The following is an 18,551-nucleotide window of genomic DNA, read 5'->3' as shown; positions in this document are numbered from 1 at the left end:
GGTCAACACTGTGGATGTTCGAATGACTCAGACTTGCCTGGAATGTACAAAAGTTCACACTCAACCACCAGGCAAAGAGGACTCGCTGCTACAAGATGGACTTTTAGGTGGCAAATCACTGACATGCTGGTTCCCATTTTTGAGGCAGCGCTCGCCCCCTAGTGGACAGCTCTGGATCCTCTGGATTATAGCGAATGGTTCGCTCACAGGAGGGTGCCTCGTTAAGGTTGTGTATTTCATTCTCTAGAAATCTGGTTTTAAAAATAAAATCAGCCAAAGCGGTGAGATAGATTCACAGGTTGGTTGTTGGGTTTTTGTTTTTTGTTTTTGTTTTTGTTTTTGCTTTGGGTAAGGAAGGCAATCCAGCATGGGGGTACAGTGGGGAACCCTGTTGTGAACTTGACGTTGTCAGATTGGAGCCCTCTCTAGGTGGGACCGCAGACCTCTTGCCTCAGATTCCCAGTGTCTCCCAGACTGCAAATTAGCCTGTTGAAGTCGGGGCCCGGGATCGGCTTTGCACCAGCTCCCCTGTGACTCCTATGGGCGCAGTAGCCCTGGAGCCTGGGGCTAGAGATGAGCCTGCTGTCATCTGTTTGCACGTGCCCTGTGTACCGTTCTCCACCAATTGTTTGCCTGCAAGGGCACTGCCCATCCTCCAAGGCCCATGTGTGTGCACATCCTCAGTGAGACCGCCCTCACCCCGTGCCAGCGCCCGGGGCGGAATCAAACCACATTTGAGAGCCCCTGCATATCTGACCCAGCACACCCCGGGTGCTCAGCGCACAGTTCCGTCAAGCGAATAGTAGGTATTCAACACATACTTGAATTAAACACCCCCAAACACTCCCTCTGTTGTCAGTGGGCCCCATGGTTGGCCCCCCACTTTGTCTCTGGGGCTCAGCGTCCTCTCTTAGCAGACGTGGATACTACCCCTACCTTCTGGGGGGTTGGAGGAACTCAGCGAGAGGCTGCACATCAAGCGCCTACTGGGTCAGAGGTGCTTGGTAACCATCTTCCAACCAGATCTGCGGCTCTCACTTGCTGGGCCAGTTTCCCCCCTGTGCAAGGAGGCGGAAGTGATATCAAGTTACCTTACTTTTTCCAGACCACAGGTTCCACTTAAAGTGGCGGAACGGTCAGTCACTCTGAACCTTATAATTGCTTCCCTGCCTTCTTACCTCTTGTTCTGGCTGAGCCCAACCTACCAGGGACCACAACCAGGTGTGTGACCCGTCACCCCACAGCCCAGCCTGGCCGGCGGGAGGGTGTTTCAACTGCTGGCGCTCCCAGCAAAGAGCCCCAAGGATGTGAGAAATCAGGGCGGGGCTCCAGCTGTTGGGGGGTCAGTGAGGGCAAACGGTGCTTTCCGCCCTGACACGATGCAAATGTGGGTGCTATGGTAGAATTCACATGTGGGAACCTAACCCCCAAAAGTGGTGGTATTAGGAGTTGGGCCTTTGGGAGGGGTTTTGATCACGAGGGTGGAGCCCTCAGGAGGGGGATTAGGGCCTTTCTGAGAGAGGCCTCAGCAAGCCCGCCCCGCCCCGTCCGGCAGGCCCTGTAAGGACACAGCAGGAAGCTGGCCAGCTGAGAACCAGGGAGTGGGCCCTCACCAGGCGCCTTGCAGAACCTGCCAGCATCTTGGGCTTGGACCTGCAGACTCCAGAACCGTGAGTAATAGGTTTCTGTTGTTTATAAGCCACCCAGTGGCTTAGTCTCGAAAAGTCGGAGACAATGGGCAAGAGTTCGACTGAGATGCTTGCTGACTGGGAAAGTCCGCTGAATACTCACACAGTCCCTTTCTGTCATTTTATTGTCTTTTATGCAGACCAGTGGAAGGGGAAAGAAAGTCCACAGATTCTTCTGGAAATTGTCGAAATCGTCAAGACACTGGGAAGGTGAATGAAAAACTTACATAGATCGGGATGCCCACAGTTTGGACTTTCAGGACCTAAGAGAGGGAACAAAAACAAAGCAGATGGGGCTGTTCCAAGAAATACAAGTGGCCCTTGAAGGGAGCGGAGGGAGGCCCGGAGAGCGTTCGCTCTCAACTCTAGTAGAGTCACCGAGAAAAGGCCTTGAAAAGGAACTTTGAAGAAATATAAGTATAGCTAAAGTACAGGAAAGTGCACAGAGGTTAAGGGCACCACTTGATGAATTGCCACAAGCAAGCGCTCCTGGGCGCCACCACCCTGGGCACCACAGGGACCCTTTCCAGCCCCTCGGAACCGTCCGTCCAGAATTCCAGCATCGGGCCTTCGCCACTCCCACCGCCCCTAGGAGGTGACTCTTCTGGTTTCTAACATCAGAGAGAGTAACGTGGAAGCTTAAAAAGACACTGACACCTGGGAGCCACCAGGAAATACTGTGTTTGGCTGGGTGTACGCACACCCGCCTTTTTGGCCCAAACTTTCAGGAAAAAAAATCTTTCATTGTAATTATTTCATTCAGTTTTTTATTCATCTATATTTAGATGCTTGTTTTTTGTATTATAAAGGGAGTTTAGCATTTATTTTTGAACACACAGGTATCATTACTGCTTTCTAGAGTTATACTTTTAATGCATAAGCATAAATAAAAGAATTAAACACATTTATATAGACACAGAATTAGTACTGCCCGTGTAGAATGCAAATCCTTATTTTCCCTCAAAAATGTGGGCAAAAAGTGCACATTATACATGGCAAAATACGGTCTCTGCTCTCACCTGGGTGGTGGGCCACCCTGGAGATGTTGCAGAGGGCCAGGTGATGCTGGTGAGCAGCCAGGACTGAGAATTTTACTCTCCGGTTGCAGGCCAAGCCCCACTTCCCACCAGGGCAGCATGGGAGGCCAGGCCCTCCCAGAAGTCGTACCCCCGAGTTCCCCCTAGGACGACAGGTAAACTCTCGGGCAGTTTCCGGATGGCCCGTGGAGGCAGGTGGGCCAAGCCGTGGATTTCGGTGGAAGTGACGGGTGATGTCCAGCCAAGAGTGAAGGTCGTGGGAGCAAACACACTCCACCAAACCTCCCTTCCTCTGGGAAAACCCCTTTGACGTTTGCAAAACGGATCTCGCGTCACTGCCACAGGCAGTGCGGTTTGGGTTATATTTTTCTGTATCCCTAGACTCCTGTTCCCAGGGATTTCTATTTGGTGTTATTTGAAGCTGTGAAAATCCTGATGAAATGGTGCAAGCTTTTCCTGTAGGTCCCCGGAGATGTGAAGCCAGTGACTCGCTCCTTCCGCAAACGGGTACAGGCGAGAAAGAGCAAAAGTGAAATAAAAGAGAAAAGACACTCACTTGGCTTTTGCAGGAGCGCCCGGCGAACCGAAACTTCTGCAGGACCTCACTCGTCCTGAACTCCTGCCACTGGCTGTCCACCAGGACCTGGGCCCTGATCTCGTATCTGACCATGCGCTCCGCTCTCATGCTGACGAGCCTGTGCTCGCAGGCCGAGGAGGGGACTCCCACGTCCTTGTGCCTTATTCTCTGCAAGGAGGGTGATCGTCTTAGCTGGGGCTGACACTGGGTGACCCAGAGTGAGCGACACCTGTTTCCTGGCACATGGGCCCTGCTGCATGCTACGTGCGGCGGCGCACACAAGGGCCTCTCCCCTGCATCGCGTTTCCTGAGCGCCGCTGCTGCGGAGTCAGCCGCAAGCCACAGGCCAGCAGACTGGGGGTTGGCCAACCCAGAGAAACGTTGTGAAGTCACGCTTATTAAATTGGAGGGTCTTCCCTTCACTTTGTCAGAATTTAAAAACCAACGTAGTATTCATAGGAGCATTTCAGCTTGTATTGTTACACAATCCATCTCTTCCATCAATGAAATGCGTGATGTAGGGAGGGAAATGACTGGGTCCCTGAGGACCAGGAACTGATCCAAGGAAGAGACATGACTTGCTCAAGGCCACCTAATGAGGTAACGGCAAAGCTGGGACTAAAAGTCAGGCCTCTTCACCGGCGCATTTATTCACCTATCCATGCATAAGACGGCCATGCCTCCGCTACGTCCCCGGTACTGCGATTGGTGGCGAGAGTAAAAAAGATTAATACTAAAATAGTAAAAGTTTCTCAAGGAGCTTGAAGTCTTAGAGACTTACAAGGCAAATCCTAAGAGGAACATAGCGGTCCTTCATTGTAGTTGACATTGGCATCGCTTTCATCATCATAGAGGGTTTCATGTGTCAGGCCCTGTCCTAAGCCCTTTGCACACATTAACACATTAATACTCCCAACAACCCGGCGAGGTAAGTTCACGGGCTTGACAGGCTCTTACGGCTCGCCAGGCTCTGGCTTGAGACTCCTTGTCCTTAAACATAGCACCCTCCTGCCTCTCCTGAAAGTCTCGCAGGAGCACTTGCGACGCCATTCGCCCTCCTGGCTTCTCTGCTGTCCCGTCCACTGCCCTGCTTTGCCACTCTGCACAGGACCAACCCCTCTCCCTCGGGCTCTTCCTGTTGCCTCCACGGAAGAACGGCCACCTGTAAAGTTTCGCCCACTCTGCGGGAACTGCAGATGAGTTGAGCCCCAAATGTAGAGTCAGATCTCGACTTTAACCCTGGCTTTGACAGCAGGGGCCGTGTGAATGTGAAGACACTCGGTCCTAAGATCTTCACCTGTTATGTGGCCTAACAGCAGCAACCTCCCAAGGTGGTTGCAGAAATCAAACGACGTCGCATCGGTGAGTGCGATTAGCGCCGGGCTTACACCACATTCCATACTAGTTACTAAATAATGATCGATCCATTGTTATTAGTTTAGTATGAATTGACCCTGGACCTAAAAGGCTGTTTCAGAGACGCACCCTCCCTGTGCCCCGTCCTCCTTACCTGCATGTAAAAACTGTAAGATGTACTATCATTTTTTATTCCTTTCATCTCAAAGAAGAATCCATACACAGTGATTATTTTGGAATAAGTTGCATATTCCTAAATTGGGAAAGAAACAACGATGTGACAGGGGAAAAGTCTTCAGCATTCGAGGGCACGAGGATATAGCAAAACAAATTCTAGCGACAACGACAGAAGCGACTAATTTGAAAACTGATTTAAAACACAATAACTTGGGGGAGTGGAGAAGGGTGTAAGGGGAATAAATGGTAATGGGGAGAAATGCAATAAGAAAAAGGTACAATAGACACTTCAGCATAGGAAGCCTATGAAAAGTCAAATTGTAGTGACTTCACAAATCCTACAGGATAGCACTAGATGACACTATCGCTTGCCCTACATGTCCCACAGACATTTAAAACAAAGCATTTCACTCCATTTTGATGAGCCTAAAGGACACTCCATACTCATGGCATGGCAAGGTGTCCCAGTCCCGGTTGTCTGCCGTCTGTCCAGGTGAGCAGGTCTCTCAAATAAGGGGCTGGACCTGACCCCTCCAAGCCTGACCCAGAGAGGCATCTCTGATGACAGGTTCAGGGCCCCAGTCCCTGAAACATGGGGTGGCTCTGAAGAAGTTGAAGGAGAGCAGCCGTTTGGTGGGGAACTGTGTCTATCAGAGGGAATCCGGAACACAGCCTCCAGCCCAGACGCACCCCGCCTCCCCCCCGCCCCCGGTGACTGAGCCCCCTGCTGCCCGGCAGCTGAGCCTCCCAACCTACTGTTACTTTGATTCCAGGGACCCTCAAAATAGCCGCCCAGAAAAGGTTCACCCTCGTAACCTTAAACCCAGGCTTGGGGGAGGGGGCGGTTTCCCTGACGGAGCAGCTGGCATCTGTGTGAGTGGTGGGGAGAAGATGGTTGACCCACTCACGCTGGCCTGGCCAGGCCTTTCCTGGTTTTAGAATGGAAACTCCGCCCTCCCTGAAAACCAGGACTGTGCGTTACATGGGATACTTGGGACGCACACATCGGTTTACTGAGTGGCCTCTCCCAGGCCCCTGTCCTGAAAGTTTTATTTCCTGGGGGTGCTGAGCCTGCAGAAGAGACAGCTGCCACTTCCTCTTCTGTCCTGGCCTTCCTTCCCACCAGAGGTAAGACGTGATCCGTAGGAAGGCCCTTGGGCAAGCACGGGGGGACCGTTCTCCCCCTTACTCAGGCCAGTGGTCAGTACCTGGCTGAAGAGCAGCCCGACTCTCACGGCCTCGGTGGCAAAATTTCTCACGTGAATCATGTCGCCCCCACTTTCCGCCTGGAAAGGAAACACACACAGCTCACCGGCCGCCGGACCCCCTGACACCGCTTTCCCATCCGTTCACCGAGCCTCGCCACCCCGCTGCGCTGGAAAGGGTTCTGCCGCAGGATCCCCCGTTTGGCCGTTCACCCGGCCACAGTGCTGCCTGGAAACCCACGCAGGGCCGGGTCCTGGGCGCCTCGCTTTCAGAGGATGCAAAGACCACAGCAAGAGAACGGCCTGAGGAGTCTCACTGGGGAAACCCAGTGTGTGCAGAAGTAGCCTGGTCCTGAGGCAGAGAAGGACCTCAGTCCTAAGGTCAAGGGCAAAGACGGCCCCACGTGGCCGGCCCCACCTGCAGGCCGGGGCGGGAGGCGGTAGATTTCGGGAGCACGACATTCAGGAGCACAGAGGAAAAAGGGAGCAGGTGGGCAGGGTCAGGAGGCTGTGAGGCGGGCGGTGGGGGACTTCCTGAGTCGCCCAGCCCTGGAGACGTCCCCTTTCTCCGTGGCCCCTCCCCTTCCCTGCTGTGTCAGAGCACGGCTCTGGATCAGGTCTCAGAGAGGCATGGTCCCACAGAGACCTTCTCTGCTGTGCAGGGGCACGGAGCTCTGTGGCTCGCACATGACAATAGGCATTTGTTGAGCTGAACTGAATGTTAACTAGTGACTCAGACATCTCCAGAACTCACACACTACCCTACTTCATCCCTGAAAACGCAAGATTGGAAACACATAAAAAGTACAACCGTTTGCATAGACAATTCACCCAGGAGGAAATGCCAGATGGGAAAATATTCACATTTACCAGTGAAGAAAGGAAATGCCCGTTAGAAAGTGAGATGCCATTGTTCACGTCTCAGTTAACAAGTGATCTGAAAGAAACGTGCCCTACACTGCTGAACGTGTACAAAGCAAGGCACGCTTTTTTATTACTTCAGGGAGGAGAGTCATTTGGCCCCAAATTTATTAATACGAATCAAGGACAAAGATGCACATTCCTTTTGGGGCCAGTATTTTTCCACTCTTCAGAATCTCCTATAAGAAAATAGCTCCAAGAAGGTAAAATAAACCATTATGCACAAGTACATTCACCATGCAGTCCTAGAATAACTAACTAATAATTAGAAACACCATACATTTTTCTATGATAAAGGAATGGCAAAGTAGCGTTGGTAATAGAATATCCTCTTGGTGGGAGAGTTTGCAGCCATTCAATAGGGTGTTAAGGAGCCCATTTAATTAAGTGTATTAAAAAAAAGAGAAAGGCAATCACATGCAATAAGATGTCAGCAGGGGCTGTCTTTGGGTGATGGGTCGGAGGGTATATATTTGGTATGTGTTGTCTTTCTTTCAATTTCTCTGCATTTTGAAACTTTTCTGGAAGAAGCACATGTGAGACATCTGCGTCTGGTGGGGACTCGGTTTGGAGGGCGGCGCGGTGGCGCCTCTCCGCCCACTCTAACTGCCCAGGCCAACAGGACAGATGCTCTGAGCACCTGGGCGCCAAGGCCTCCTCCCTCCGCCCCTTCCGGGGCTTGGCTCTCCCCACTTCCCCTGGCAGAGGATCCAGATATGCCGACCTCAAAGGCCCAGAGATTTCAAATGCAAAACACGTCTCCAGAAACAGCCAAGTCAGAGAGGCAGTAACTTTCGGTAACTGTTTTCCTGCCGGGCTGGCGACTCACTGAGTGGTAATGGTGGGCGGTGACCTGGAGCAGCCAGGACTCGGGGAAGAAGTCAATGCGCCTTAACGCATCCAGGTCCTTGCCTTGGAAGAAGCACAAAGGGAAAGGTTTTATGGGTTTATTCAAAAGAGAGTCACAGAAGTCCCATTTACAGAGAGAAAAGGGAGGAAGCCAGGAGCTGAGGGTTGGCGGTCCTTCCCAGGACCCTGGGAGTCATAAGGTGCGCGGGGCCCCAGCCGGGATGTTACAGACTCAGAGCACTTCCCCCAGAGCGTCCACAGCCCCCGGCTCCGTCCTGCCTGAGGACAGGGGGCTGAGATCCGATGTCCAGTGTCTCCAGAGCGTCTAGCAGCAACTTGGACGACTGCCTGGGCCCCATCCCCCACACCTGGGGCTTAGAGCTGCCCTTTTTATCTGGATACCTGAAAAGTTCTCCAATGTCCTTTCGCACACAAAGATCTCACTGGGTGGCCTGCTGGGCTGCCCAAAACACACTCCCCAGTGTTTCCCTCCCCTTTCTAAGTCCCAGCTGCTTTCCTCTGGGACCAGAGCCTGAGGTTTTGGGGGCACAAATCTAGAGCACAGCCCCCAAGTTTTCTCCCAACCCGCGAAATGAGCCACCTAAAGGGGCTGCCGCGCTAGGAGGCAGGGCCCAGGGAGGGTGGCAGCCATGTGGCCTTTGGCAGCTGTGTGCCTTCACGATCCACCGTCCTATTTCATGGAAGCTCAGCTTATAAGCACTTTCAGATGAATAAACTGAGACCAGACAGCGGCTTTCCTAAGTGTCCCACAGCTCAGAAGCGACAATGTCAGATCTCAGCGATACCTTTGAAAATATCAGGAGGGGCAGGTCCCCAATAACCTTCCAAGGGCACACTCCCACGGGCTGGGGGCTTACCTTTGATGATGCCATGCAGACGCAGGCAACGGAAGAGGGGCATCAAGCCATGTTCGTCTTCTTGGTCCAGAAAGCAACTCTTCTTGGGGAGGCTTGGCAGAGGCACAAAGAGGAAGAAAAGACCTTCAGAAAACACCTCTCTGGGATGAGTTAGGGTGAGGGAAAGCCATGTCCAAGACACAAGTGGTTTCGCCAGCCAGGGGTAGGTGAGGCCTGGTCCTCTCTTAGTCGGGGAGGGGTGTGGGAGCAAGATGTGGCAGGGATGACCTACGTGAAGGCTGACCCCGGAGACTGCAATGAGACAAATGGTTACATTCCTCTCTCTGCCTACTGCTGAGCCGGGCACATAGCAGGTGCCCTGCAAATGCTTACTAAATGATTGATGGGAACACATGTTATTCTATAGAGGATTCTGAGATACATTTTCTCATTTGAGCCTCTGCAACTTCCCAGGGAACAGGCAGGGAGGGCAGGTATCCTAGGCTCCCCTTGACAGATGAACAGCAACAGCTCAGCCAGGACCTGAGCTTGGGACTTCTTATGCCTCCTCGGCACGTTGGTGCCCTTGGAATACGTGGCCAATTTAGGCACTTCCAAAGCACTTCCAGATGGAATGGAAAAGGAAAAAGGCCGGAGGAGGAGGTAAGCAGTTCCGGCAGCGGGTTTCACGGTTGCTTCCACGGCCGTCGGTGTGAATACCGAGTTCCAGCTTGTTCCCGCCCGTGGCTGGAGGTCAGGCCGGGTTCAGAGGACATGACTGCCCTCCAGGACACATGGACACACAGACCGACACCTACCGCTCTGGTTGTGAAACAACTGGCTTCATCCAATGGTCACTTTTCACATATGGGGACAAGGGGATTATGTTTTCCAAGTCCCTTTGGAAACACTAAGTCCTTCCCTCAAGGCAGGTCCTGCAGGAGACCAGCCAAGGCACTTTAAGATTATTTTTCCATGAATCAGGAGTGATGTCCAAATCACACCCTGTCCCGGCCAGACTAAACGCATCACTGGCCCTGCGTCCTGCGTCCGCCCGAGGAGCCACCGGCCTGCCCTGGGGACCATCCGTTTTCATAACATCTTGGAATTGCGGGGCCTCTCCCCCGCCTCTCCATGTCAGTGGCCTGGGAGGGAGGGCTGGGGTGCTGAGGAACTGTGTGTGCGGGGGAGAAGCGTGCAAAGACGAATGCATTGATTCAGTGCAGTGATTGGTTATGAGAATCCACTGGGCGCCTGCCTCTGGGAGGGGGCAGATCAAGCATAACCGAAGAAAGGCCGATCCCTCTGGGATCGCAGGGCTCTTGAACCTGGAACCAGTCCCCCAGCCCCCAGGGCAGGTGGAGCTGGGCTTGTAGGGGCCGTGCCCTGAGAACACAGATTTCTTAGCTGGATAAATTACACTCATCTGCCTCCTGTCCCCGACCTGGGGGTTCCTCCTTCCCAGGCTCCCTGTCACCATTCCATGGAGGAGCAAGTGAAGTGGCATCTCAGGTGGGCAGAGGTGCCCAGGAGGGAAGAAGGGGCCGAGTGGGTGCCGTCCCCCGGCCTAGCCGAGGGCCCCGGGGAAGGAGCCCGTGCCCTTGGCGAGGCTGCCCGCGGCCTGGCGCGGCGCCCGAGGAGAGCTTGCTGGAGCTGCAGACTACGTGCAGCTTCGTCCCAGGAGGAAAAGGAGAGTCAGGAGGGTGGCATTTCCCCTCCTGCTCAGCAGCCCTCAGGCACCGGCGCTGCGGCTCTGGGGGGAGTAGAGGAGGGCACCGAGGTCCGAGGGCACCGAGGTCCCCGTGCTCCCGTGCGAGGCACTCAGACCCGTCGGACCGTCAGCCAGTACCTCTTTGGACAGGCCTCCTCTCCCAAAGGAATCGGGAAGGGATATGCTGAGAAAGGTGACTGAACTTCATAACTCCTTTGGGCTGCAGGGAAGCGGCATTGATGGTGGCTGACGTGGCGAGGTCATAGGTCAGCTCCCCCATCGCCCAGCCAGGTCCCTGGGCTTGGGCCCTGGAGCTAGATCAGGCTCCGGCCCTGGGCCAGCCGGCCATCCGTCATGGGGCCGAGCCTCCCTGAGCTTCAATCTCCTTCTCTGTCAAGTGGGCACTTTAGCCACAGGTGCCTCCCAGAAGGAGTTGGGAGGCGTAAGGTGGCAGGGCTTGCGAGGTGTGTGGCACAGCTGCTGATCCCCAGGGACCCCTCAGTGCCAGGGTTAGCGCCACTGTCCTCTCATCCCAGGGAAAAGACCTGGACGGCAGCTGCCCCGTGCGTGGGGACGGTCTTGGTGGCACTCATTATCAGCGCCGCCCTCTAACTGGCCCAAGCCGTGGGCCCTCCCAAGGGAAGAACATGGTGACCTCAGCTGCGGATTTTCTAAAACCTCAGAGCCTCCGACCCCGTGAGCTGATCAGCGTCACCCCGCCCAGGGGGCCCAGTGGGGTCAATGGCTACAGAGCCAGGACTCTGCCCAGGTCCCCTGAGTCCGGCCCCACGTGCCTGCCCCTGAACCGGGCTCCTCTCAGCTGTCCAGGTGCAGAGACAGCTGTTCTGTCAATGATGAGTCACCGCGTTCATCCGATGTCACATAAAGTGGGAGGAGGCTGGCTGCGAAGCTGGCGACCTCCCTGTGTGGCTGTCGGTGGGTCAGAAGCTGGCATGGCTCCCTTGCCCTGGGCACTGTCTGCAGAGGGACCGCCGGTTTAGCGCTGACTTTCCCGGGACACATTCCGGCCGTGGTCTCTGCCTCCTGGAGTTCATCGACAAACCCGAAGGGCGTGACCCCTTTGGAGAGGACGCTTGGCAGGATCTTGATACTGAAAGGCACATCAGGTTGGCTCTGGGTCCTGCTCTCAAGGCTCTGGGGACACATTCCTCTTGAAAGGACAGACTTGCTGAAAGGCTGTGCCCGGACAGCTCCCCCCGGCCCCCGGCTTAGAGTAGCACTCAGCCGCCCCCTTCCCCCTCCTCCTCCTCCATCCTGCATCTGCCAGAGCCTTTGCCCTCTCTGCCCAGTCTCAGGCTCAGAGCCCCCTGAGGCCCCGCCCTTCAAGTGTTAGCGTGAAAACACTGTACAGATGCTCCCGGCTCATGTCCTGATAAACCCATCTTAAGTGGAAAATGTCATCAGTCAAAAATGCATTGAATACACTTAACCTACAGCCCAGCCTGCCTTAAACGTGCTCAGAACACGTGCATTAGCCTACAGTCGGGCCAAATCATCCCGCTGCTGGCCAGCGCCATGAGAGTATCGTTCCGCACGCCACCGGCCCGGGAAAAGATCAGCCTTCAAGATGCAAAGTGTGGTCCCTACTGAACATGTGCACCTGGTTCGCCACCGTAAAGTGAACAAATCCCAAGTCAAACCATTGCAAGTAAGGGATCGTCTGCACGCATTTCGGAATTCTGACGTATGCTACAGCCCGGATGAAGTTTGAGGACATTATGTTAAGTGAAATAAGCCAGAAGCACAAAGATAAATACTGTCTAATTCCACTTCTCTGAAGTCCCGAGAGCAGGCAAACTCGTAGGGACAGAAGGAATGGTGGTTGCCAGGCGCTGGGGGTGGCGGAGCGGTTCGAAGAGAGAACAATGTAATGGTCCTCGCGGCCATGAGTCACGGGTGACTCTGCAAATGCCATCCATGAGTCACAAGAGACACACGGCCTCTTCCCATCCTTGGCACACCACGTCACAGAGCGTGTCCCCTGAGCTAGCAGTGGGCTGTGGCGCCCGGGTGGCTCCCCGGGGGCAGGCGGGGCTGGGTTTGCGCGCTGGCGCACGCCCATACAGCCAGCTCATGTTCTCTCTGCAAAGAGAGGCTCGCGGGGGAGACCTGGAAGGCTTCCTGGAGGAGTGGTTGGCTAGCTCCGTCAGGGCGGATCGGATCTGGACAGGGCGCAGGAGGGGGAGACCCAGCTGCAGGGCTCAGGGGCGTTGCGCAGTTGGGATTGTGCGGACGCTGACCTCCTTCCAGTGAGGCTGCAGGCCCATGGCTGGGGCCCACCTTGGCGGTGTCTGAGGGACCCACTGAATGACCAATACACTGACTAAGGACAAGGATGACGGGTCTGTGAACGACTTGCCCTCACCACTGAGATCTCAAAGTACAAGGAAGTGGGGGAGAGGCAGATGGCTGCGATGAGGCCTTTAGTTCAGCGGCTGGTCAGGTTCTGTTTCTTGGTCCGGGCGCTGTGTAGGCAGGTGTGTGCACTTTGTGGAAACTCATTGCTGTTCACTTTAGGCTTGTGCACTCTTCTGTGTATATTTTATACTTGGATTAAAAATGTACTCTTAGCCCTGGCAGGTGTGGCTTTGTGGACTGAGCGCCGGCCTGTGAACTGAAAGGTCACTGTTTCAATTCCCAGTCAGGGCACATGCCTGGGTTGCAGGCCAGGTCCCCGGTTGGGAGTGTACAAGAGGCAACCAATCGATGTTTCTCTCCCTCTCTTTCTTCTTCCCTCCCCCTCTATGAAAACAAATAAATAAAATCTTTAAAAAAATAAAATAAAAATAAAGTCATCTAATAAAAAATGTACTTTTAAAAAGCGAATGATTTGCCTTCCCCTGGCCGCTCTCCAGTTGGTGAGTTTTCACAGCTTTCCTGGACTTCTCAGGCCGCTGAGCGGAATGAAATGCTGACTTTCTCTCCACGGACAGAGGCAACGGCTTTGCGTACATTTTTTTGTTTGTTTGTCTTCCCTACAAGGAAATGTTAAATTTAATTCTGGACAGCCTTTTTGTTTTTCTAAAATAACCATTGCCAGGAAAACAGGCTGTGGGTGCCGAGGGGTAGTGTGTGTGTGTGTGTGTATGTGTGTGTGTGTGTGTGTGTGTCTGTTTCCTTCCTATTTTGATGCACTTGGACAGCAACAAAATAAGCTTGAAGATGTTCCTGAACACCTGGCTAGGTAGAGAAACTACCCATTCAACCTTCCGTCAGCGTCCCTAGCACACAGTACACATGCCATAAATATTTGTGGAACAAAGGAAAGATTGAAAAGATCAATAAAGAAAACAGGAGCGTAGGAAAGGGTTGGATTCACCTGCAGGTACAGTTGGAGAAGGCGACTATGTGAACCCATTCCCTCCTCACTTGCCTTCCGGACATTGGTAAGACTGCTGAGAAAAGGGGCACCTGATTCATTTTATTCAAGTGTTGCTCTCAGCCCTTTGCAGGCACTGCGCCAGCCCAGGCCAGACCCCCAGCAGCAGCCAGACACAGTCCTGTGGGTCTCCGGGCCTCGCTAGCTAGTATTTGCCCGGCTTGCCCCGAAGCCTCCACACCATGAAAATACAGGCCTATATTGGTAAGGCCTCAAAATGTCCACTCTGGCTGCTGCTCCCCAACCTGAGAGAGAGCTGATAAATCACCTTGCCATTGAAATGGTTTCATCAATAGATGCAACTTTAAAACTTGGGCCAAATAGTCAAGTGTTCCTCGCTTCTCATTCCCAAGCCTGTGTACGGACTCCCAGGAGAGCCACTCCTCTGTCCCAGGTTGAGATTCTCCTGGCATGTCCCTCTCAGTAGTCACAGATTAGCCGACCCCTTTGGCTTCCATTGAACTCTGTCGATCACCTCCCCTGGTGACCCAGTGCTGGCCCAGGCTGACCATGACTTCCCGCAGGCGGGAGCTGAGGTGACTTCTTGCAGCCCGAGCCCTCGGGCCACCAGTCCCGCTGGACCAGCAGCTCCGGGACCGTGCACAGCTGCTGGTCAGCCCCGGTGACCCTCGGGGAGCGATGGCAAGCATGGAGCTTGGGTGCCACCACGGCCCACTCCCATGTCAGGGCCGGCGTCAATAACCTGCCGAGACGTTACCTCTCACTGAGCCTAGAGAAAGTCTTAGAACCCTACCTGTCCGGTGCACTGAGCTGCCCATCAACAAACATGGACATCTGTCTGCGGTCCCTGTTACTACATGGCACCACAGACATGGTGCTCTCTGAATTTCATCAGCACGGTAAGACCCGTTTCTCTGAGGGAACTGAGCTACGTGAACATGTTCGATGGAATCTCATTTAATTTGCTATATCTAATTTGCTATATCTAATTTGCTACATGTCTAGCCCAGTGCTGTGCTAGCTTCCTTTAAGCTGCTCATTGTGTACCTGGGCAGGCAGGGCGCATACAAGCGCCAGGGGCTCACAGGGGGCTGGTCACAGAGGCCGAGGAGAGGAGGCCGAGCCCTGGGTGGGGTACGCAGGGGCAGCGATGCTGTTCCCTAGGCTCGGGAGCCTGGGGCCTCAGGGACGTGGTTAGGGACGTGGAGGCCACTGATGGGGGTACCTTATAGGTACCACAGCTCTGGGCAGACGAGTAAGCTGGAACAGGAGAAAGGCCTCTTGTGACACTAGAAATGAGCCCTGTGCTGCTCACAGTGGGGAGTGGGCCTGGGCCTCCACAGGGGAAGAGCATCAGAGGCCTGGGCTGTCCCACCTTTGTCCTGGGGGGACACAGAGCTTGCTGGAGGCGGGGACGAGGGGCGAGGGAGCCGGCGTGTCGCCAGGCCGTAAGGATTCACACCTGTGCATCCGTCATTGAACGTAGGCTGGGGCAGTGAGGCTACTGGAAACATGCCAACGGTTTCCAGCCGGGAAAGCTAATGCGGGATCGGGGCCTTGGGGAAACACCGTGAGGAGCGGTGAGGTTTGGTCAACGTGGAATTCATGTCAATCCAAGAGGAATGGAGACGCCACGATGGTGAGAAGTACCCATGGGGGAGACAAGGCCTCGAGGCCACAGCGGTCGGGGATGGCTGAGGAGACCCCGCTTTCCATGGAGGGGCCCACAGGCCGTTGCTCTCTCAGCCCCACTTGTTTCTTTTCCACTGAAACAGAGTTCCAGTGAATCACCCACATTCTAGCTCATTTCCTATCTCCTGGTTCTAAGACGTTTCCAGTATGAGACCTAAACCGGAGCCAAACAGCAACTTTCCTGGTGTGCATGACTCATAGGAAAAAGTGTCTCTTGCGCTATTAAAAGTGTAGGGGGAAGGGAGGCATTAAAGCATTTGGGTTCAAAGCAAACTATACAGAAATGAAGCAAAGTCCGTGTCACTTTGGCACCGGATCCTGCTTCCTCCAAATAATGAGACAGGAAAAAAAAGGACTCTGCACTTAACATGGTGCACAGATGTTCCAGAAAAAGCTTCGAGGCTGCAGAACAATGCACACGAAACTTGGCTTCACAGGTCACTATGCGACGCATATGCGGGGGATGTGTTTGTCCGCTGAGCCCGCAGGGCAGGAGAAATGGAGCCTCCTGACTTCCTTGACCAGGCCTCCTCATGCTGGGGGCTCCGTGACTGCTGATGCGGGGCGCGGAGCCCGAGACCCGACCATGAGGGTAATGCCACCAGCTGCTTCCTGTCTAGGGCAGATGGGCTGAGGGCCACTGGGGACTGCCTTTGGCTACAGGGTCATCGCACTCCAAAGCCAGTTTGGATGACGTGAGCATATTTCACACAGTTTTAACAGAGGCTAAGGAGACACCAAATGGATCCCATAAACTATGGCTTTCACACTCACCCCACCCTGCTCCCTGGCCTCAGGCTGCCACAGCTGACGCCACTTATAGGCGGAGGGGGACACAATGAGGGGAGAAAAGCAATGCAAGGCAATACGAGGAGTAATTAGCCACACAGAGCCTAGAGGCAGCCTCAGGATCTTTCTGAACACCATGCGCAGGGAGCTGGTACTGAACAGCTAGACTGGCACCAGAGAGGAATCCTAGCTGCTGTTCTAGGAACAGCAAAGCCTCCTGGGATTCTGGGGAGTTGGGTGCAAGTCAGGCTCCACCCCTTTTCACAAGTACGACCTCTGATAAAATAGTTCATCTCTACCTCGGTTTCCTCATCTGGAAAATGGGAGTAAAGAAACCAGCCCCCGAGTCTCCTGCAGATTAAATGAGATTACAAGTAGATGCGTGTCAGAATGACTGCATTTAGTAAGCATAACGGTGCTCATTATTAAACTGCAGTTGTTATTTTTCAGTGAAATGTTGACACACACAACTTTTAGAATTGCTACATTTACAGAGTATAAGAAGCTGGATTAATTCTATGAAATCTTTGCATGCTCAAATGCTTTTTCACTTGTCCAGAAAGTTCAGGATTTTATATGATCTCTAGTGAAATATCAATGAGAATGACTTGGTCGGATTTAGGTACGTTTGAAGTATGAAGTTTTTAACGTCAGTGTTGTGTGGTAATTCTCCTGAATAAAAGGAGTAGCTTTTGCATTGTATCTTTTACTGGACACAAGTTCTCAGAATCACAAGATTATCTCAATATTCCAATACCTACATATCATTCACATTTTCAAGGAGTCTAGCGGGCCAAAGACATCACGTAATCTTGGGCCCCATAAAGAAAACTGCATGCTATGCACTCTGAAAGATGCTATGAAAAATAATATCACTGATGCTTTCTCCCCAATATTATGAGCCAAAAAAAAGTGTAAGTACATCTCACCAATCAACACTAAGTTATATTACCTCTTAAAAAAGGTCAGCATGGTTTCATACTCCGGAACTGCCTGAATTCTGTAGTTCAGTTGCAAGTAGACCCACAACAGCAGTGTTTTCAGAAGATGAAACTCACTAAAAGTAAACAACCTGGTCAAAATAAAAGATCGAGAGGACATTGTAGGAATAGCCAAAAACCCCGCACTGTTTGTAAGAGAATGAAAAGTTAACAGTGAGTTTAGGAAGGAGGCAACACCACCCCTGAGTCTGCAGGGAGCCTCAGATAAAGCGACATGCCATGCATGATTTGCTCAAGGTCACGGGGCCGGTAGATGGCGAGCTGGGATTGGAGCTGCAGTGGCCTCGCGCCAGAGCCTGCGCTTCCATCCACCTGCTTCGCTGTCCCAAAATAATGGCCATCGTATCATGAGCAGGGGTCCCCAGATGTTTCATCCATTCTTTTATTTAAATCCATGCAACCATTCCGCAAAGTTGGGATAGTCCTTACTTTTACAGATGGGGAAATTGAGATTGACCGTTTATTTAAAATTGTAGTAACTTGTTCATCACGGCTTTTCACATTTTAATTTTTTTATTTTTAAATATTGTACTAAGGCAACCTGGATGACAGGTCTTTTTGGCGCCTGTCCCTAGATTTTGGACCCGAGGCAAAGGCCTCTCATCACATTCTAGCCTCAGCTCTGATTGAGGACTGAAACACGGATAACTTGTTCAAGGTCACGCAACTCCAAGGTCAGACCCAGGCATGAATCGGTTCTGCCCCAGACTGTCTGTGAACACCGCCCCCCCCCGCCCCCCTACACACAGGTTGTTTGGTGGCCCTGCAGCCTCAACTCTTATCTGTGAAATAACGGTGATGCAGCTGTCCAGAGGAGAGAGGTTAAGACTACCTGAGGTGACACATTGTATGAACCCCATTGCTGCTGAGATGAACTGCCAGGCACCGAGCGGCTTAACAATGCACACATTTATTATCTAACAGGTTAGGAGGTCAGAGGGACCAAACAGATCATACAGAGGTTGGCTCCGCAGAGGCTCATGCAGAGAATCACTTCCTTGTCTTTTCCAGCTTTGAGACACCACCGCATTCCTTGGCTTGTGGCCCCCTCCTCCATCCTCAAGCCAGCGGCAGAGCATCTTCCAACCCCTCTCTGGTTCCGACTCTTCTGCCTCCTGCCTCCACATTTGTGGATACTTGTGATTACATTGGGCCAAACGATAATCCAGGATCACCTTCTCTTCTGATGTCATCCAATTAGTAACCTTAGTTTCATCTGGAACCTTAATTCCCCTTTGCTATGCAACCTAACATATTCACAGGTGCTGGGGGTTGGGATGGGGACCTCTTTGGGGACCATTACTGAGCTGCCCACAGATACACAGATCAC

At 53.0% G+C, this 18,551-nt stretch overlaps 1 protein-coding gene across 1 annotated transcript in view; it reads right to left on the bottom strand.

Moving 5' to 3' along the window:
* Window positions 1–1,882: 1,882 nt before the first annotated feature.
* BTBD16 (BTB domain containing 16) overlaps window positions 1,883–18,551 on the bottom strand; it is a 38,474-nt gene continuing 21,805 nt past the window's right edge. Inside the window, exons 10-16 of the mRNA XM_054581235.1 lie at window positions 17,173–17,292; window positions 8,689–8,780; window positions 7,791–7,873; window positions 6,044–6,121; window positions 4,813–4,911; window positions 3,282–3,470; window positions 1,883–1,951 (exon numbers count right to left, since the gene is read on the bottom strand). Of these exons, the coding sequence (XP_054437210.1) occupies window positions 1,883–1,951; window positions 3,282–3,470; window positions 4,813–4,911; window positions 6,044–6,121; window positions 7,791–7,873; window positions 8,689–8,780; window positions 17,173–17,292 (730 nt within the window). The remainder of the gene's footprint in view (window positions 1,952–3,281; window positions 3,471–4,812; window positions 4,912–6,043; window positions 6,122–7,790; window positions 7,874–8,688; window positions 8,781–17,172; window positions 17,293–18,551) is intronic.

Source organism: Pteronotus mesoamericanus, unplaced genomic scaffold (assembly GCF_021234165.1).
Source record: "Pteronotus mesoamericanus isolate MK-2021 breed Mesoamerican mustached bat unplaced genomic scaffold, CSHL_Meso_final contig_657, whole genome shotgun sequence".
Classification (NCBI taxonomy): Eukaryota; Metazoa; Chordata; class Mammalia; order Chiroptera; family Mormoopidae; genus Pteronotus; species Pteronotus mesoamericanus.
This window is presented reverse-complemented; position numbering and strand designations above follow the sequence as displayed.